Raw genomic sequence first — 22,389 nt, 5'->3', positions numbered from 1 at the left:
TTGACATAGACCATGGCCTTGTCCAAATTAATTCCTACTGAACACCCCTGAAGACGAATTGTCCAATGAGCCAGACAAGTCTGATTACTCTGAGTTCCAGTACATTTATCGGCAGTCTGGATTCTGCCAGAGTCCAGACCCCCTGAGCACATCCGTGCTGAGGACGCCTCGTACAGTACAGGAGGAGAAGGATTTTCCCTGTCAAAGCACCCGAGAACGAAGCTACCTCAAGAAACCGTGGATCCTTGTCCTATTTCACCAGAATCTCTTTTTCAGAGATCTTGTGTGGAACTGTGCAAACAGACCGCCTCGAAGGTGGACATGCAAGCCCAGAGGGATGACCGTCTGCTAAACAACAGAAGCTGAATTGTCTCCTGCAATGTCTGGAATTCTTCCAGAGGAAGAAACACTCTGGCTGAGGCGGAGTCCAAAATCAGACCCAGATAGTCCAGTTTTTGAGGACAGAACCAAAACAGACTTCTGAAGGTTCAGAATCCTACCTAACTCCCACAGAAATCGCCAAGTAATCTCCAGATGTCCATCGGAGCAGTTGGATATTCCGCTCGCAGAAGAAGATCGCCCAGGCGATCCCCCGCTGACTCTGAAGACCCAAAGGTCAACGCCACAAACTGATACTGCTCCTTGCCTACGGCAAAATGGAGGAAGCTGCTGCCTGCAGTCTCTGACCATCACCTGTGTCATGTCTGCAGTCTCTGACCATCTCCTAAAGTACGTATATCTGCAGTCTCGGACCATCTCCTGTATTATGTCTGCATTCTCTGATCATCTCCTGTATCATGTCTGAAGTCTCTGACCATCTCCTGTAGTATAGCTGTAGTCTCTCACCATCTTCTGTATCATGACTACAGTCTCTGACCATCTCCTGTAGAAAAGCTGTAGTCTCTGATCATCTCCTGTAGAAAAGCTGTAGTCTCTGAACATCTTCTGCAGTATATCTGCAGTCTCTGACCATCTACTTTATCATGTCTGCAGTCTCTGACCATCTCTTGAATCATGTCTGCAGTCTCTGATCATCTCCTGTATCATATCTGCATTCTCTGATCATCTCCTGTAGTATGTCTGTAGTCTTTGACCATCTTCTGTAGTATAGCTGAAGTCTCTGACCATCTCCTTTATAATGACTGCAGTCTCTGACCATCTCCTGTAGTATGTCTGTAGTCTTTGACCATCTCCTGTAGTATAGCTGTACTCTCTAAACATCTGTAGTATGTCTGCAGTCTCTAACCATCTGCTGTATCATGTCATTCGTTTTTTTTACTATATTCTGTTGTGTATCTTCTGTCTCTGGCACTGAATTATCACTGAATTAAATGTGTGGCCCTTTGGTGAGGTCGAGGGCCGACCCTGCTCTAATGGTTGACTCCACTCATAACAATTTGTAAGCAAGAAAATCCCACCAGCATTCTCAGTTCCACTTGGGTGATTCAACACACACACAGTCCTAATGATCAGTTCTGGGTGGAGTTGTCCTTTCCTGAAACGACAATGTCCTTTACCTCATCAGAAAAGAACGAAAGAGTTAAAACCCGATTTAAAACTGTATATAAAATATGGGGGGGGGGGAAATCCCACAGTCGGACCCGCCACCGCGACTCCAATAACAATTATAAAAAGCGCCGTAAAACCGTGTATGAAATGTCAATGGAGATCTTCAAGCGCGTGTATTAAATGGCATATCAGCATTAAAGTTTACAGCTTCCTCTGCAGAACAGGAGTCTGTCCATAAAGGCAGCTGAATGCCCAGACTGTGTGTGTGAAAGAAGCAGGGTTTTGTTTAAGAGCCAGATTCCCCCCTGCGCTCCGCTGTGCGTTTCTCGTGCACAGGCTCTCTCCCCGCCGTTAGGATAAATAAGTCCGTAATTGTGAACCGTCAATAAAATAGCAATTAACTCGTGGTTGGACCCGCGTAATTACGAGGTTTTATGGGAGCTTTCTAAATCCTACTGGCTTTTAGGGCACTGACACTATGCAGGTAGCATGCAGTGAGCATAAATGTCCACTAGGGGCCACCATTCCATGTGCAGGTCCTGTCGCAGCTTTATTAGAACAATACAGCAAGCTTGGCGAATTTTATTTTGTTTGGCTTTTAAAGCTGAACTCTGGGATAAGCAAATATTGTTTTATTACAAGAGGCATGTGTATTATTACTTGAATCTTGATGTACTTGATCTATTTCTTCCAGATCTGTGCAGTAATCCAGTGTTAGACTTGCTTCTGTGCAAGAGCTTCCTGTAATAAAGACCAGTCACTGCTGCGCTCTCTCCTTGTACAGGGTGACTGGTCTTGTCTCCGCCCCTCCTGTAGTCTTCTGCAGGTATCCTGTAGTGGGTGGATCTTGCTGGGCCCCTCCCATAGCTCTGCTCTGTGCAGCATAGTAATGATCTCACCGGTACTTTTACAAGGTAATATATGGGTTTGCAAAGGCATTTGGCATTCACAAAGTGGATTCCTATCCTTGACTCTCCTGTTGATTCTGCGGAATTCTTTCAATCATTGAGAATCAACATCACATGTGGGCATTACCTAGGGTGGTCTGCCTACAACGGCAGCCTGCCTAGGACCGCCCAATACTCCACCCATCAAGGAATTTTGATCAAAACCAGAAAAAATATTTGGGACATAAAATAAAGACTGGTAATTTGTATAAAATCATCAATTTTTTTTTATTGACAACATTATTATGAACAATGGATAAAAAAAACCAACAAGGCTGACAGATTACAATATTATGTTATCGAATTCTATGTATACACTGTTCCTGATTTTACATATACAGTAGATCAGGTGCTAATACTGTGTGGGGAAAAATTGGATTTTTGGCTTACTGTAAAATCCATTTCTCTGATGTTCATGATGGACACAGCTCCTCATCTTCTTGACTATTCCTGTAGGGGGCAGCATAACCCACGTAGTCAAGAAGATGAGGAGCTGTGTTCGTCAATGAATAAAAGAGAAAATGGGATTTTTGACTTAAAGCAAAATCTATTTTTCTGATGTTCATTGACGGACACAGCTTCTCATATTCTTGACTACGTGGGTTATGCTGCCCCCTACAGGGGTAGTCAAGAAGATGAGGAGCTGTGTCTGTCAATGAACGAAAGAGAGATCCCAACACGTTTTGAGAAGTAACTCTTCCTCAGGGGTTGGAGTGAGGTTATACAGTATTATTAGTGAACCCAGATATCTATCAGCCAAGAATTTTATTTTAAAAAGTCCCGATTGGAGAGTCCGTACATCCGTCCAGGCGTCCACCTGCCCACAAGAGCCCCAGAGGTCAAACTGTAGGGAAGGATCTTTTATCGGGCCTGTCATTATTTAGTCCTCCACGAATGGAATCTCCCTTTATACAGAAAGACGTTGTTCAGAGGTATTTGATAGGCGGTGACAGGCGGTGAGGACGCATTGCATCCTCCTCCTCACTGCCCACTTTAACCCCTTGGACACCGCACTAGCGCACAGTTGTGGGGCTCTTGCAGCGTAGTCCTTTCACTTTAATAAAAGTAAAAAACAGGAGGCGCCTCTAAGTGTAATAAGTAAGGTCATTTATTAAGAACAATAATTAACAACTCACAAGCAGTAAGGGGTTAAATGCCTGGGATCGATGTCTTGGGGTGAGTCTTCCGTGATTCTCCATAGGAGTCCGATTCTATCAGGGGGGTCCGACACCGTGATGAATAAAGCAGGCTGAACAGTGTAAAGCAGGACCGTGCTGGTATAACGAAAGCGAGGCCTGAAGCAAGTCCTTTACTGTGAAAAAGGAGCATCGCTGCATTGCCACAGCAGCCAGCAAGCTCAGAAACGTGTCGCACTATCAGTGACGACATCCGCTCTCCTTCCACGGTCTTCCGTGCTTCAGGCCTCGCTTTCGTTCTACCAACATGCCAGCGTTCTGTGTATACACTGTTCAGCCGGCTTTATTCATAATGGTGTCGGACTTCCCTGCTAGCACCGAACTCCTATGGAGAATCACGGATGACTCACTCCAGGACATCGATCCCAGGCATTCAACCCCTTACTGCTTGTGAGTTGTTTATGATTATTGTTCCTAATAAATTACCTTACTTATTACACTTAGAGGCGCCTCCTCTTTTTTACTTTTGTTCACAGTGCCTTTTGGGACCTCACTTCTGATGGATGGCCGCCCTTATGTACAAGTATGGACTTTTATTATGTTGGACTTTTAATCACTTGCATTTATATCTTTATGTTATTTTGTATTACACCCATTGTCTCTCCATTTTATTTTATTTCATTTACTGGGTCCACTTTCCCATAACATCTGGGTTACTGCTTAGTTCTAGACAGTTGCGCTTTTTCTTGTTATTGCACTTTAATAGGTTGCAATCTGCAGGCCGGAAGTAAAAGGGGGTATAATTCCTGATGCGGATGCAAACCACAGTGGCCATGGTACGTGCTCACCCCCGACGCTGCCCCTGCAGCAAAAAGGGGTAGCGGTTGGGGGGGTGGTAAAAGCAAGTGCTCACCTACGGGGCTTTACCCCCCCCCCCCCCAACCTCACCTGTCACAGATTTTGTATTCCTGGCCCTATGGGAATTCTCCCCAGAGGATTAGGATATAGTTGGCTCTTAATGGCAGTCCCTCCCCTCAATCTCCCTCATCATGTATCTCAATCTGTTTGCTGGTACACAGTGTGACAAACAATTTTTCCAAGCTAGTCCATCTGACTGTTCATCTGATTAATGTACTGCAGCCTCATCTACTGCATGCACAAAGATAGCCATTTGTAAGGCCCTGGTCACATCAGCGCCCAAGCCGCTTGCACTTCTCTGCCCAGCCTGAAAGGCTGTACCTAGCAAAGCAGCTCTGTACACACGTCTATTGATTGCTGGGCACCATGTCACTCTATGCTAGCCTGAAGGTTACATCCCCTGGAAGGGCTGCTACAAATGTGATATACAATTGAAGATAATCATAATGGGCCCTCGTTCCCATGGAACTGTTTCCTAAGGCTAGGTTCACGTCTATGCCTTTCTTATTGTGTTTCCTGCGATACGTGTTTTTTGAGAGGTGCAGGAACTTTTTTTTACACGCAGCATGGTGCATTTTTGGCTCCAAAAACTTCAATGGAATTGCATCAAAAATGCGTGAAAAACCATGTACATGCGTTTTCAGTGCATTTTCCTGTATGATAACAGACTCCTCCCAAAAACATGCATGAAAAAATGCAAAATGCGCTGGAAACATGCTGCAAAAATGCATCAAACACACATGCATAGAGGTGAACCTAGCCTGAGGGCCCATGTACACCTGCACATTTGTTGATGCATCCACGTGCATTGTGATATCTGTGCTTATTCATTTCCTATGTATAATGCAAAACGTATCCCCAACGTGTGTTTCTGGTATATGCATCGGGGGTCAGGTGCACTGTTTACTGCGTGGATGCACATTGGGGGCTCCCCTAAAATATTGGCAAATGCTTGTATCCAATGCAAGCTGACGCACATTACAACCTAAATGTGGGAACCCAGTCTGTAAGGGTAGGGTGGTGGTTGTTACGTCCTCCCTGTTTCCTGCCTCGTGGGACGCCAAGCAAGGGTCACATAAGCCTACCTCGGTGTGGGTTCTTCTGGACTGTGCTAGACACCTTATATAGGGTCACTTTACTACACATGGAATCTGCTCCTGTTGCTCTAAGAGACAGACAAACTGCTAGTGCAAAGAGTGCCGACAACAGCTCCCTCGCTGCTAGAGGCCGCTCCACCTATAATGGGTTCACGATATTGACAGGCTTCTGTAAAACTTCTGTTACCCCAAATAATCACTTATGTCTTCACACTACTCCACTCCAATGTATTCATACCCCAATGTGTTAAGACCCAATTGATAAACTGGGTGCGCTGGTTATTTTCGACACACCTCTTTAGTAACCACAGACCAGGCAAGGACAATGTTTCAGTAGTTAGAAAAAGTGCAAAAACGAACATTTCAAAAGTCAAATATACAAATGCAAGGTTATTCCTATGTCCTTCTACTTCTAACTGGTCCAAGTAATTACAGTCCTTCAAAGGCACTCTCATGCAGATGCAAGTCCTTCAGAGGCTTACTCTAGTGCTGGTGTCTTCAGGGTACACATCCCAGGTACACATGACTTTACATGGTGATAAGATAGCCTCCCTCTGCTCCTCATGGGTATTATTCTCCGTCTCTCCCTTACGGGTACTCCCTCTCTCACCCCCTCTACAGGGGTTCTCTTGATAGAACCCGGACCTCTACCCCCTTCTCTTTCCTTCTTCTTCTCCTTTTTGCTTCCACCTTCTCTCTGCTCCAGGCCACTGTCCCTTTTGTAACACACATAATTAGTGGGCAGTCTCAGAGAAGAACCTGCCAAAAAGACCAAAGAACCAGGAAAAGTATTAACTCCTACCCTCCAGCCTGGGAGAGAACATATCTAGCTCTAATCTAGCTATTTCAACCAGCTTACAAGCCTAATGTTGGCTATACGTGCTTCGATATTAAAATCTGATCAATGTGTGATTCAATTAAAAGGAATAGCCATATCATCCCTTTTGATTGATGTAAAGTGGTTGTAAAGGCAGAAGGTTTTTTACCTTACTGCATACTTACCTGCTCTGTTTAATGGTCGGTGCCCCCATAGCAAGCTGCTTGATGTGGGGGCACTCGACAGAAGGGAGGAGCCAGGAGCACCGAAGAGGGGCCCGAGAATAGGAGGATCCCTGCTGCTCTGTGCAAAACCAACTGCACAGGGTAGGTAAGTATAACATGTTTTGTTTTGGTTTTTTTTTTTTTTTTTAAACAAGACTTTACAATTACTTTAAACTCTGTGAATATTTCTTGACGAAGCAAGGAGCCAATCACATGCATGAGAATTATATTCCTGGAGGTACTCAAATGGTGTGGGCAATGCCCCTAGATTTGTATAGTTGCAAGGATAAAAAGTAAATTTTTTGCCGATACTGGAAATTTATAGCAGCTGCAGATTAAATGGATAAATAATTTTAATAACTTTATATTACAAGTTGGTTTGTGTAGGAATTACATATGTTATATGAAATTTTGGTGGCGGTTCTCTTTAACACTGCTGCGGCCCCGATCACATTCCTTCTTATCTTCTCCATGGTGGAGTTGTTTTTCTTCCTGCTTGGTAAACATAACTAAGGCTTTCCCTAATGAGTGGAGGCAGCACTGTGGCCAGGAGGGATACAGAGAGCCAGTGTAAGGCTGGGAGGGCCGCCTGGGGCCCACCGACTGTATGGAAAGGGGACGTCAGGTAGATTCCTTGCTGCATAACATTCATGTCATCCCTGGAACAACCGAGTCTTTGTATGCCAGCCAGAGGCTTGTGGTCAAAGGAAGCCACTATTTCCTATTGTTGTCATTCAATTATATACAATATCAAAAGTGAGTACACCCCTCACATTTTTGTAAATATTTTATTATATCTTTTCATGTGACAACAGTGAAGAAATGACACTTTGCTACAATGTAAAGTAGTGAGCGTACAGCTTGTATAACAGTGTAAATGTGCTGTCTTCTCAAAATAACTCACATACACAGGCATTGCTGCAGAGGTTGAAGGGGGTGGGGGGGGGGGGGGGGCTCAGCCTGTCAGTGCTCAGTCCATACGCTGCACACTGCATCAAATGGGTCTGCATGGCTGTCGTCCCAGAAGGAAGCCTCTTCTAAAGATGATGCACAAGAAAGCCTGCAAACAGTTTGTTGAAGACAAGCAAACTAAGGACATTGATTACTGGAACCATGTCCTGTGGTCTGATGAGACCAAGATAAACTTATTTGGTTCAGATGGTGTCAAGCGTGTGTGGCGGCAACCAGGTGAGGAGTACAAAGACAAGTGTGTCTTGCCTACAGTCAAGCATGGTGGTGGGAGTGTCATGGTCTGGGGCTGCATGAGTGCTGCCGGCACTGGGGAGCTACAGTTCATTGAGGGAACCATGAATGCCAACATGTACTGTGATATACTGAAGCAGAGCATGATCCCCTCCCTTCAGGGACTGGACCGCAGGGCAGTATTCAAACATGATAACGACCCCAAACACACCTCCAAGATGACCATTGCCTTGCTAAAGAAGCTGAGGGTAAAGGCGATGGACTGGCCAAGCATGTCTCCAGACCTAAACCCTATTGAGCATCTGTTGGGGAACCTCAAACGGAAGTTGGAGTAGCGAAAGGTCTCTAACTTCCACCAACTCTGTGATGTCATCATGGTGGAGTAGAAGAGGACTCCAGTGACAACCTGTGAAGGTCTGGTGAACTCCATGCACAAGAGGGTTAAGGCAGTGCTGGAAAATAATGGTGTCCACACAAAATATTGACACTTTGGGCCAAATTTGGACATTTTCACTTAGGGGTGTATTCACTTTTGTTGCCAGCGGTTTAGATATTAATGGCCCATTTTGGACATTTTCACTTAGGGGTGTACTCACTGTTGTTGCCCGTGGTTTAGACATTAATGGATGTGTGTTGAGTTATTTTGAGCGGACAGCAAATTTACACTGTTATACAAGCTGTACACTCACTACTTTACATTGTAGCAAAGTGTCATTTCTTCAGTGTTGTCACATGAAAAGATATCATACATTATTTACAAAAATGTGAGGGGTTTAATCACTTTTGTGAGATACTGTATCTGTCATTTACAATGTGTACCCTCCAATCACATACCAGGATGGAAGAACAGAAGAAAAAGGGACAATCTGTATCAATTTTACATTAGACCTTTTTCATTTAGGTGTCCTATAGAAACAACCCCAGGAACATGGCGAAATACACCTTAAAATACAAAAGAGGGAAGTAGTTTACCCACCACTTTGCTCAGTCTTCTGATCTCTACAACTCTGTCACCCTGTATAGCTTAACAGACATCTGGGGCGCTCATCGGACTAATTGCCCCTCAGGATCCCTTTACCAGTTCCCTAGACACTGCTCAACAATAGCATGCCCTTTGAATCTCCGAAACGCATTGGATATTTACGACTAGTGAGTCTGAATAAAATTGATTATGGATTTTATACTGTACTTTATGTTCTGCTTGTGGCACCTTTCTTCATGCACACCCAGTCTCTCCATAGCCAGAAAGAGGACTTCACTATTTCTTGGCTCAGTTTTGCAGCTTACTGTGTCACCTGCCTGCCTTACTGGACAGTGAATCAATACAGTGATTAGGTATTCGCATTCACACTGGACCAGAAAAAGGAGCTTGTAACCTGTCTGCCTGTGCCGTCTGGCAGGGGAGCCTGGATTGTAAGACTGGCTGAACAGAATCACAAATTCTTGGGCAGATGAAAACATTTCCATACATGTATTTAACAGTTTCCCTACCTGGAAGAGGATCTGGAGTATCCCGAAGATGACGCACATACGTCTGCCCATGACAACGAAGAACGGCACTACCAGCTCAATGAAATGATTGGCCAGGGTCTCAAACTGGTGGAACCCAACTGGGTTACGATGCATGTAGTAGGCCAGAGGGTTGGGCACTGGTTGTGTCTGTAACAAGAAAAAAAAAACCCAAGATACTTATAAATGGGTTAGCATGCCCAAAAGTGATAATTCAGTACATAATAAATGTGTATTTAAAATATATACCTGTATATTAGACATGGCAATAATTATTCAATGCAAGAAATAGGTATCATGAGATCACCACCTGGGACTCATATCTGCACATTTGCTATGACCAGTGCTGGGCAGCTCCACTCTCTCTGTTTTGTTTTTAAACCCTATGGCCAGCCAGACACATTATCTTTTCTTCCCTGCGGGCTTAATGAGATAAATCGATTGATTCACCCATCCACACCTAATGTAAGGTAAACTGGATTTCCAGCACCAGAAAACCAGTTAGGCTCTATGCTGATTGTGCTCATGCGCATTGATACATGCTCATATTTCCAAGCAATGGAGCAAATGTTAGATGTGCTGTTCCAGTTCATTGTGGGCATCTGCATACGTGCACACATGCACATACCAATTAGCATGCGCATTTGGCGCCCAGTGGACTATTTAAACTGGTCTGTTACTATGAGTAGTTGCTAAATGGGCTTCAGCTTGTTCCTATGTTTCTGAAACCACCTTCCTTTCTGCTCCTGCCTCAACCTTGCTCACCTGATTACTGTGACCTCGGCTTGTTTACAGGATGTGTCTTTGCCGGCTGATACTGTACTGCACAGGTGTCAAACTGGCTGTTGCGGAACTACAAGTCCCATGAGGCAATGCAAGGTTGACAGTTACAAGAAAAACTCCCACAGGCAGAGGCATGATGGGACTTGTAGTTCCGCAGGAGCTGGAGGGCCGCCAGTTTGACACCCCTGCTGTACTGCATTGCCTGGCTGTTACTGACCTTGGCCTGCCTTCTGGACTTGCTCTGCCTGCTGATTTGGTCCCTCGCTGACTGCTGCCTGTCTCCTGGTCCTGCTTTTGCCTTCTGCTTGGTGCCAAGGTACTCCTGCACCCTGCCCTGAGGACTGCGACTACCAGCTTAACCCACCTAAAGAGCGAATATCACCAGCCAGCTACTCCAGCACTTGTGCCACTCCAAGCCTTCACACTCTGTCTCCCTCTTCAGAGGTGTTGGGCAGGAGGAGCAAGAGAGGCCTCCACAATGTTTGAGTCTTTCCCTGGTACCTGATACGAAACAGCATAGATGAAGGATCCTCCACTGTTAGCTATTGTATTCAGACAGCTGCAGCACCCATGGCTGCCTGAATACCTGAACAGTGACTGCAGATAATTGGATGCAGTCACTGTTTGGCCAACAATTTTCCACCTGGTTCCTTCAATTTTGAAATCAACTTTTGCTGAGCCGTGTATGACCAACCTAAATGCCCCTTCTGGGGATAACTTCCCTAATCCTTGTTCCCTCATGCTCCACGTTAAAAAAAAAAAATTGAAAAAGTACTACTCACCAACCGGCACGCTCCAATGCGGCCTTCTGCACCCTCCTCTGGTCACAATAAGACTATTTTCGACGACAACTTCTGGCCAGCCCAAGGTGTCAAGGACACCCCTTGGTTCAGCAATATCACACAACCTGGGTTCACGGTACAGTGATGCTCACATGTCACATAAGCAATACCATTCTATGGAGCTGACGCATCATTCTACAGAGCATTGAGTTTTGCTGATGTTGGAGGATAAGAAGGATCTTGCTCATCACGTGACCACCAGAATTAGGATATATTTGCTGCCAGTTTTCTACAAAATTTGCTCCTGTGAAAGGTTCCAAGGGTGGGGAAGAGGACTGAGGGGTGACCCCTAAACTGGAGATGGGCTTTAGCAGCTAGGGACATGTCATCACACCACGGATATCCTCCAAAGTAATAAGAAACCACAGGGTGGGTACTTACAGCAGTACGGTGAGCCATTCTAAAACTGTTGTTTCACAGTATCATCAGCTACATCTGTTTCTATGACCGCTGAGCTTAAACAGGACTTAAAGTCAGGCTGCCGGGAAGGGGTTATGTAAGGCTGTGGGATTTAAGGCTGCAACTTCCAGGCTACTTTTAATTGAAGGAGACAAAACATCTTTAAATTATTTGTAGCGGAATCAGGCTTGGGTAATGGGAGAGCCGCAAAACAGTCATGTAGGAGACAGGCACGGAGAGCCAGAGCTTCTCACACACACAATTACTCGTAGAGGAAAACCACTGGAAATCAGGTACCGGCCCCATGGCTGACATCCCAAGGACAGTTCCTGGGTTTAAAGACTTGTCCCTAGAAAGTCAGTTTTCACTGTAAGCCAGATTGAACTGTTATCAAAAATAGAGAACGGCTCCACCCAAAAGGGTAAAACTTGGGATTGGCTATATCTGGAAAACACAAGGAATAGTAACACAAGTAGTTTGGCTGAAATGTTGGGTCTTCAGCCAGTCTTGGCCATGACGGGGATTGGAGGAGATCCCTCCATTAAAACTCTAGATGACGATGAAGCTCTGATGGGGGCCACACACTGTCTTAGTTGTTGCTTTTTCAAGCTAAAATATGCTGGAGTAGAGATTACAACACAAGAAATAGTTTTTATATTCCAAAGCAATAAATATGTTCTTGTGTATAAAATGTTCTGCCATTCTCCAATAAACTAACATGTGATGGGCTAAGCTACTCTACTTCAGCAACAAAGTTTTCAGGGAATCTATTAGAGAGGAAAAGCTGTCAGCCCACCACTAGTCATAATGGATATATTTACAGACAACTCATATCCTATAAATCAATAAATAGGTAAAATAATTATAACACATAAGCATAAAGAGAAAATGTCCGTAAGTAAAAAGTCCACACTCTTCATAAAAGGTTCTCCTCTGTGCTCCATGACAGATGACAGACAAGTGAGGAAAATCGCGATGCTGAGTTAAGTTGGCAACACAAAAAAGATCATGCTCCACACCATCAGACAGGTAACACAAGCTGCTTACCCAGTGGTGTATTTTGGTTTTGTGCTGCCCTAGGCAAGACTAAAATTGGGCACCCCCACCCCCTACACCTCCTATGTAAATTTGCCCCACTCCTTTTTTAACGGATGTGACTCCCTCCAAAATTGAAGGACTACAAGTCCCAGCATGAACCCCTGAGATCTCACGAGAGGTGGGGTGGGTGAGGGAGAGAGAGAGGGGGGCATGTGAGAGGAGATGAGAGGGGGGGTGAGAGAGAGAGGGGGGGAATGAGAGAGAGAGGGGGGGATGAGAGAGATAGAGGGGGGGGGTGAGAGAGAGGGGGGGGGGGTGAGAGAGGGGGGAGGAGAGAGAGAGAGGGGGGAGGAGAGAGAGGGGGGGAATAAGAGAGAGAGGGGGATGAGAGAGAGAGGGGGGGATGAGAGAGAGAGGGGGGGATAAGAGAGAGGGGGATGAGAGAGAGAGAGGGAAGGAGGGTTGAGGGGGGGGGTGAGAGAGAGAGAGGGGATGAGAGAGGCGGCTCTAGCAACCAGCGGCCAATAGAGTCTCAGGTGGAGGGGGGCGGCTTTTTTGCTGCCCCCCTGTAAAGTGCCGCCCTAGGCCTGGGCCTTGTTGGCCTAGGCCAAAATACAGCACTGTGCTTACCCGATAACAGTGACCACTGAATCACAGGTGGTCAGATAAAACATGGGGAAATAGGTCCCCCTACAACCAAATATAGATCACACTGCTCCAGTGACACCATTTTTGTATTCAAGTTCCTGCTAATCATTGGGGTAAAGAAAATATTACCTTCCTCCTGTGTCTGTTGTAAAACTTTGTCATTCACTGACAGACACCACATTGCCCTCTCTTCCCTCTTCTGCTTCCAGCCTGTGATGCCACCCTGGCCGAAAAGGGCAGGAAAAAAAAAGCAATCATTTGAGAAGAAATGTTTTAGGGTTTTGGCTGAAAAATGCTAAAAATGTGCCGAAACACATTTCAACGCACCTATATACAGGGCAAGTTTAGAACTTGAGGGTTTTCTTTTTCATTTCAATGGCCAGAATACATTAATATTCTGACCAATGAAATGAATAAATGCCCAAGAGCTTGATGCGCCTGACCATGCCTAAATGCATGTACAAAAACGCAGCTTAGGCGCATTCTTAAAGTTACTTTTCTCTAGTACAGTATGCATGAGGCCTTAAAGTCTATGTAAAATCAATCTCTATTACCCCTAAAATTAATTTTATATGTTAAAGCATAAGTCAATTTTTAGACCATGTTTAAGGTGATACTGAAGGCTGTTTTTTTGTTTGGTTAAAATAGAAAAGGAGGTTATACTTGCCTGCTCTGTGCAACAATATTGTACAGAAAGGTCACTTACCTCCTCATCTGGTAGTCCTCCTGCCGGCGCTGTCACCTTCTTCCTCCCCAGGTGCCTCCTTAGCAAGTAAGATGCTAGGGAGGCACCCCTGCATGCACAGTACCGAGTCGGACTGTGTACATCCAGAGACACACACAGCGCTGGTAAGCCACGCCTCCCCCGCTCCCTTCTCACAGGAGTTTGACTTACAGCAGCAGGAGTCTATGGCTCCAAGGAACTTAGTGTCTCCCAAGAAAGCAGGTGGTGAAGGGAGTGGTGCTGCAGCCGAGACAGGGCTGGAGGGGTGACAGGAGCAAGGTAAGTGTTTAGGGATGATTAGGACAGGTAGCGGGGTGTTTTTTTACCTAACGTAGTGAATGCATTAAGGTATAAAACCTTTTGACCTTAGAACCACTTTAATGTTACACCCATAAGTAGAGTGTAACATGGAGCATGGTTGCTTAAAACATCCTCAAGTACCAATCCACCTCCAATTTACCTAAATTGCAGGGTGCTTCTGCCTGCAGAATCTTGTAATTATTCGAATTTAGTGCGGTATTGTGTGGCCCCACCCTCATTGCCGCATCATAAAGGTCCAGGAACAGTAAATGGAAGTTAGGCTGGCCACAGGCAGATTGAAATTTGTCAGGTTCAGCGGGAACCGGATGATTGTCAATTTGTCTATAGGCAGGCTGGTTGTACAGATGTCAATCCATCACCCGATCACTGCCGATGGCTGTAGTTGCCGGCAGAGATAACTGTATTTTGCTGGTGGAGAAAGTTCCCAGCGTTCTCCGCTGGCAGAATACAATAGCGCTGTGGGAGGAATTCCCACGTCAACACTGAATATGTTGATGCGGGAATCAAGCAATTTTCTTTTCTTTAACCCATGGTTGAATAAAATTTTGACCTGCCACTGCGGCAGAGGGACTATGCAGAGTGTGCTGAAGATCCCTCCTCCCTGTAGCTCAGCAGCACTTCTTCCATGCAGTTCTGTACCCTCATACAGACCTAAGAGTAGGGGGAATACATTGGGAGAGCCTGAGCACTGCACCTGTGACACACTGAGTGCAGGCGTAATACTCTACAGGCTTTAATGCAAAAAAAAAATTAAATGCAAATGGAATCAGTGTTGCTGCTAGGGTTGCAGCGATGCTGATACTGCAGAAAATAAGCATTTGCACGAGTATCGGTAGTGACGTCAGCTTGAGGGCGCACAGTGGCATTGTTAGGAGCTTTGGGCTGCACCCGGGTGACACCCGCCACCCGCTTGACCAAGGCAGTTGTGGCGGCTGGGCTGCTCCTGGAGCCCGCGCCGCTCACCTGGTTTCTGCGTGGCCGGCTGGCAACCCATTCAGTTCACTGCATGGCCATCGGAGAAGACAGGGGACAAGGTCAGCTGACTGTGAAGGGGAGGAGCTGGAGAGGAGACCCCATTGCCGTGTGTCGGGATAGGTGTCACTGCAGACACAGACACCACGGACTGCTGTTTTGCCAGTTCACCACGAGTTTGTCACATTACATAGAGATAACTGTGATAGGAGGATGCTTTGGTCACTGTGTGTGTCTCTCTCTCTCTCTCTCTTACAATGTAAGTGATACTGAATAGAGGATAACAGAAGGTAAAGTGAAGGCAATGTCCGATCTCTGATGCCTTCACTTTACCTTCTGTTATCCTTTATTCAGTATCACTCACATTGTAAAAGAGAGACAGTTCCAGAACAGAACAAGGTGTCTTGCATTTAACCACTTCCCGTCCGATTTTGCACAAGATAAAAGTAATCCAGGCAGCTAAAAAGCTACTGAATTACTTTTACAGGTGGCGGAAGGGGGTCCCACACCCCTCCCGCCACGGCCGCCTCTACCGGTAACGATGCTGGCCAGTGGCATCCAGCTCTAGGCATACAGTGAGAGGAACGGATGTTTTTTTTCCCACTGTGTGATGCCCGAAACAGGAAGTGACGAGGATTTTGTCACTTCCTGTTTCGGCTCCTTGTTTACCAGGCCTTTAGTGGCAAGTGAAGCAAACAATCAGACCAATCTGTGTTGATTGGCTACATTTGAGGCCAAAAGAGAGATGTCAGGTCTCCAGATCTCTCCATAAAGAGGACCTGTCACAGCCCATACTATTACAGGGTAAGTTGTTCATCCATTGTAATAACAATAAAGTTGATTAAAGAAAAAAGTTAAAGGTACAGTGTTAAAAAAATTTTAACTAAAAAATTATAAAATAAAAAAATTAAAAAATGGGTATCGGCGAGTACTTGAGGAACAGTATCCGTACTTTTACTTGGTCTTAAAAAACTAATATCGGGGCATCCCGAGTTGATGCATTTACTACATTTTTTTGCAAAAAGTGGATTTAGCCTTCAATGTCATTTCAAAAGTTGTTTTACACTTTTTTAACTGCAGATTTTCTACAGCTTTCATTAGAAAACAATGATCTTGCAGTAAAGGTCTTTGTTCAGGAACTTCCTATTATGGCGTGACAACTGCTCCTGTGTTGTCACCATGTCACATGCTCCCCAGTCTCCAAAGAGTTGTTCTGACACACAATGGGGTGCATTTATAAAACATTTGAAAATCTATTCACCCTGTGAACCTTCATGTATATTCATTGTGTATCAATGGAGCAAAAACAAATGTTATTAGACTATTTTATCCCCAGTTAAAATGTCTTTTATTCATACATTATAGCGTGAATCAGGAAAATACTGCATCATGGCCATGTAGAGCTGATGATCATAGGAAACACAGTTATTTTCCTGCTTGCTTTAGCAAACTGAACATGGTCCTGTGTACATCTACTAACTGTAGACAACTATGCAGCTGTTTTAATTGCAAAGGCTGGAAAATAAAAAAGACTGGGTTGGCTTTCGGCAGATTTGACAACAGGAAGGTAATAAGTTTCACCATCCGCTCTCCTAAGCAACCCATCTGCCTGTCCTAGTAAAAATCGTAGCCCCAAGTGACTGAACTGAAGGAAATATATGAGGCACATGTGTGACTGAACCACAAGGAGAAACAAAAGAACTCCAAACCTTCCCCTGGAATCGAGTGTCTTCGATTCTCTATAGAAATCAGTCTTGTGTTAGTGCGGTAATGGCGGAATTTGCGACAGATACATGTAGTGTCGGTAAGGTGTATACGAATCTGTTGCAACTCAGAATAGTCTGTCCCAGTCATGTCCTGCGACGTGGTTACAGACTAGTAGAGTAAAGCCAGCCATATTGTACATGGATGGAAATTCGGGTGGTTATGCAGGGACTGGACAAATTTGATCCATGTACGGGCAGGCTGGTTGTACAGCCGTGGCCAAAAGTTATGAGAATGACACAAATATTATTTTTCACAAAGTCTGCTGCCTCTCATTATGGCAATTTGCATACACTCCAGAATGTAATGAAGAGTGAGCAGATGAATTGCAATAAATTGCAAAGTCCCTCTTTGACATGAAAATGAACTTAATCCCATAAAAAAAAAACATTTCCACTGCGTTTGTGAAGAAGGCTTCAGGGCGCCCAAAAAAGTCCAGCAAGCGTCAGGACTGTCTCCTACAGTTGATTCAGCTGCAGGATCGGGGCGCCACCAGTGCAGAGCTTGCTCAGGAATGGCAGCAGGCAGGTGTGAGTCCATCTGCAGGCACAGTGAGGAGAAGACTATGGGGAGGATGGCCTGGTGTCAAGTAGGGCAGCAAAGAAGCCACTTCTCTCCAGGAAAAACATCAGGGACAGACTTATATTCTGTAAAAGGTACAGTGATTGGACTGCTTCGGACTGGGGTAAAGTTACATAGTTACATAGTAGGTGAGGTTGAATAAAGACAATAGTCCATCCAGTTCAACCTGTGTAGGTGTGTGTGGCTGTAATCATCTCACATAGCCCTTAATGTCCTGATCCTTGAGATGTACGTCTAAGAGTCTTTTGAAAGCCACCATACTTCCCCCAGAAACCACCTCTTGTGGTAGAGAATTCCACAATCTTGTAGCCCTAACAGTAAAGAATCCCCCACGTTGCCTGAAGTTAAAACGCTTCTCCTCTAATCGCATTGTATGCCCCCGAGTCCTCATGCAATCCCTTCGAATGAACAGCTTTTTTTCTAAGCTGAGATCCCCATTGAGATATTTATAAATTGCTATCATGTCCCCCCTCAGGCGTCTCTTCTCCAGGGAGAATAAATCGAGCGATTGCAGCCGCTCTTCATAATTAAGGTCCTCCAATCCCCTAATCAGTTTAGTTGCCCTTCTCTGGACTCTCTCCAGCTCCAACACATCCCTCCTGAGGACAAAGTCATTTCCTCTGATGAATCCCCTTTCCGATTGTTTGGGGCATACGGAAAAAACCTTGTCCGGAGAAGAAAAGGTGAGCGCTACCATCAGTCCTGTGGCATTCCAATAGTAAAGCATCCTGAGACCATTCATGTGTGGGGTTGCTTCTCAGCTAAGGGAGTGGGCTCACTCACAATTCTGCCCAAGAATACAGCCATGAATAAGGAGTGATACAAAAACATCCTCCGAAAGTAACTTCTCCCAACCATCCAAGAACAGTTTGGTGAGAAACAATGCCTTTTCCAGCATGATGGAGCACCTTATCATAAGGCAAAAGTGATAACTAAGTGGCTTGGGAAAAAAAATATGGACATTTTGGGTCCATGGCCATGGGAACTCCCCCAGACCTTAATCCCATTGAGAACTTGTGGTCAATCCTCAAGAGGTGGGTGAACAAAAAACCCCACAAGTTCTGAGAAACTCCAAGCATCAATTATACAAGAATGGGTTGCCATCAGTCAGCATGTGGCCCAGAAGTTGAGTGACAGCATGCCAGGGGGAATTGCAGAGGTCTTGAAAAAGAAGGGGAAACACTGCAAATAATGACTCTTCATGCATAAACTTCATGTAATTGTCACTAAAAGCCTTTGACACTAACAAAATGCTTGTAATTACACTTTAGAATACCATAGTAACATCTGACAAAAATATCTAAAAACACTGAATCAGAAGACTTTGCAAAAATTAATATTTGTGTCATTATCAAAACTTTTTGGCCACGGCTGTACACAAGTTGATCTATCAATAGTCTCCCCGCTGTCAGTCTAAAGCCTCGTACACATGCACAGATTGTTGGCCGTAAATTGTCGGCCAACGTCCGATCTGCCGATTGTAGGCTTGTTAGTATGATGCTTCCGACAACCAACTGCGAATTTTCGGCCGAAAAAAATCTTGTGTGCAGGCTATAAAATTTTTGTTGGCCAACAAAGAACGGCCGATTGTTCCTCAGTCAGTACAGATTTCGGCAGACAAAAATCAGATGAGCAAGACTGGGCATGCTCAGAGAAGAAAAAACACACGGAAAGTCAACCATCACATGACATCACTTCTGAAGTTGGTTTTTGTTGGCCAACAAAAGTCCAGTGCAAGTCTAGAGCACATTTCAACCAACAAACAACACTGGACAAAAGACGGCCGATCGGTTGGCCAACAATCTGTGCGTGTGTACAGGGCTTAAGATTACACAGTTTTGTTACTCTTGGTGCCTGTACAGTTCTTGGCTGTGTTCACAAATGTCTGACACAGATAAGCCACCTTGTGACTTGCTACAAGATTGTAATGTGACAGTCTGATCACTGTGGCAAGGGGAGACAGAGGAAATGTTTCCTGCTCCTGCAGCAGACTGATGGCATCATCTCATTCTAGCTAGCTCTGCATCAAATGACTGGAGCTCAAGGATGGTTTAATTATGACAAAATGTAATGATAAAAAAATGACTGTACTGTGCCAATGATACAGATGTCACAAAGCACATTCATTTTCTAACCATAGAACAAACTAGAAGCTGTTTGCCTTGTACACAGAGGGATATGGAGGAGGGGGGGGGGGGGGTGCTCACTGCTTTGGTTCATTTTTAAAAATTTAAGCTTGAGGTATTGAGCTTTGTAAACAACAGAGTTTAATGGCAATTCAGATAGGGATAGCTTTAAAACATGTAAAAAGGGAGCCCAGAACGCCACTTGCAGACCGAGATAAATATATTTAAATATAATTCCTATGCAATATACGGTAATCATTGACCATAATAAAGAAGGAAATAAAAAATTAAATTAAATTCTAAAAAACAAAAAATAAAAAAAAACAACCAACATACATCCACTTTTGACTGAAGCCCAATTTCAGGCTCCATGCTATAACCTGCTGCCTGTGTGCCTGTCATGGTGACTCTCTTTTCCTGAAACCCCGTACACAGAATCAAAATACCGTACAAAAAAATAACGTTTTTGAAGCGATCGTACGATAATCTGATCATCAGTACACAGCTTACATCTAAAATTTTTCGAAGGGACAAACACAAAAAATTTCCCCATACGATACGAGATCATACAATCTTTGTTTATTCTGTACGGTTTTCGTACAGTGTATATAAATACACTACATGACTTCCGAATTTTTGTTCTGTTGTCGAGAATTTTCATACTTTAGTAACCTATTCGTTTTCGATATGAAGACTAGCATGAAAAAAAAAAAAAAATGGACGATAGTTCGTTCGATAATCTCATCGTGTTTAGGCTTAAATTTCTTTGACCTGGTGTCAAAGGGATAAAAAGTGAAGAGAAATCTCAACACAATCACAGATAGCAATCAAGACCTGAATAAATTCTAACCTTTCTCCACTCTATCCAAAACAGAAAAAAAAGCTGTGACTAATACACTAGAAGAAAATCGGGCAAAATTGTTGTCTGAGGAACTACGATTTTCATATAGTGTATACATGCACAACTTTCTACAGCTGATTCCAACTTTCTCAATGAAAATTTACAAAGGGACAAGCTCCGAAAATGTTCTTGTACAAAAACAGAATGAACAACTTTCTTTAATGTGTACCGTTTTCGTACGATTTTTGTACGAGAAAAATCAGAAACGAAAGACTGCACATGATCAGAAATAATAAACAACAAAAAAGAAAAGCCTTTGTCGTACGAGAATTTTCCTTCATTGGTTCCAATTTGCTGTGAAACAATGAGGAAAATCGGCCGATCATTCACCCGATTTTCTTATAGTGTGTACTCCAATTAATGCTGGTCATACACGTAAAGATTTTTGGACGAGAATATCGGATGAGAAAACAAACATTTATACAAAAATTCTTTGCACATTTGACAAATGGACGAATGTATTTTGCTTTAACATTCAATTTTAAAATGAATGTAATTTCTGAACGATAACCACATACACTACAGAAAATGCGTTCAAATCGAGAAAAGTTTTCCATCCCGCTCCTTCGAATTTTCTGAAAAAACCAACATCGATTTGACCCCACTAACGATTAGTAAATCAAACGAATGTTCCTAAAACTAAAATTTTCAATAAAAAATCTATACGTGTATGGCCAGCATAAGATTTGTTTATAACCTGTGGCTGTCCGTATAATACAGGCATTAGTGGTTAACCCCCATTACAGGAACCACAAATCCCAGCATATACTGCCAGACAGCTGAAACTTGTAGTTCATTGGTAGTTGGAAGGTGGGCAGGGTGTTCATGTTTACTTTTACAGGGAAGCCCTAGCAGTGCCAGGGAGGGAGAGTTGGCATGCACAGTGCCATGTGATAGGCGGGAGGGAAGCCTCAGTCCCTCCCCAGGTCCTCTTTTGTTATTTCTAATTGGAGCTGGAAAGCATCATATTCTTCCCAGACGTATATGACCCTAGTCAGCCTCTAACGTGTAAGTGATCATCATTTCATGGAATTTAAAGGGAAATGAAGTAAATCATTTGTATCATGTTTTTCCTATTATTGTGAAATTAATGGCAATATTTGTTTTGAAATTAGTTGATCGTGGCACACCTGTGGCTGGTCTTGAGGAAGCATGAAGCAAAACGCGCCGACCAGCAACGTTTATCAGATACCTCTGTCATGAGACAATTGTATAGAGGTGTCAATATACATGCCTGCACGGGTGCCACCATGGAAAGCGGCTCTCTGTGGGGCCACCCAATGAAGAGGAGGAGCCAGGAGCGAAGCTGGGGCACCCCAGAAAAGGAGGATCAGGGCTGCTCTGTGCAAAACCATTGAACAGAGCAGGTAAGTATAACATGTTTGTTATTTTTAAGAAAAAAAAAATGAACCTTTTCAATCACAATCATACAAAGCATTTCTTCCATTTCTTCCACTGATACCAATGATGGGGCACCATTCCTCCCACTAATACCAATGTTGAGGCACCATTTCTCCCACCAATACCAATGATGGGGCACTATTCCTCCCACCAATACCAGTGATGGGGCACTTTTCCTCCCATCAATACCAACAATGGGGCACTATTTCTCCCACCAATACCAACGATGGGCACTATTCATCCAAGTAAAACCAATCATGGGGCACTATTCCTCCCACAAATACTAATGTTGGGGTGCTATTCCTCCCACTGACACCAATAATGGGGCACTATTCCTCCCACTAATATGAATGATGGAGCACTATTCCTCCCACCAATACCAACGATGGGGCACTATTCCTCCCACCAATACCAGTGATGGGGCACAATTTCTCCCACCAATACCAATGATGGGCACTACAGTATTTATCCAAGTGATACCAATCATGGGCACTATTCCTTCCACTGATACCAATGATGGGGCGCTAT

General features: G+C 44.2%; 1 protein-coding gene across 1 annotated transcript in view; it reads right to left on the bottom strand.

The window, feature by feature from the left end:
* The window catches only part of LMF1 (lipase maturation factor 1), a 641,107-nt gene that overhangs the window by 182,278 nt on the left and 436,440 nt on the right, over window positions 1-22,389 (bottom strand). The window contains exon 6 of the mRNA XM_082261255.1: window positions 9,343-9,510. Coding sequence (XP_082117381.1) covers window positions 9,343-9,510 — 168 coding nt within the window. The remainder of the gene's footprint in view (window positions 1-9,342; window positions 9,511-22,389) is intronic.

Source organism: Pelophylax lessonae, assembly GCF_965119305.1.
Source record: "Pelophylax lessonae genome assembly, chromosome: 6".
Lineage (NCBI taxonomy): Eukaryota > Metazoa > Chordata > Amphibia > Anura > Ranidae > Pelophylax > Pelophylax lessonae.
Note: the sequence above shows the minus strand (reverse complement) of the source record. Positions and strands in the feature narration are given on the sequence as shown.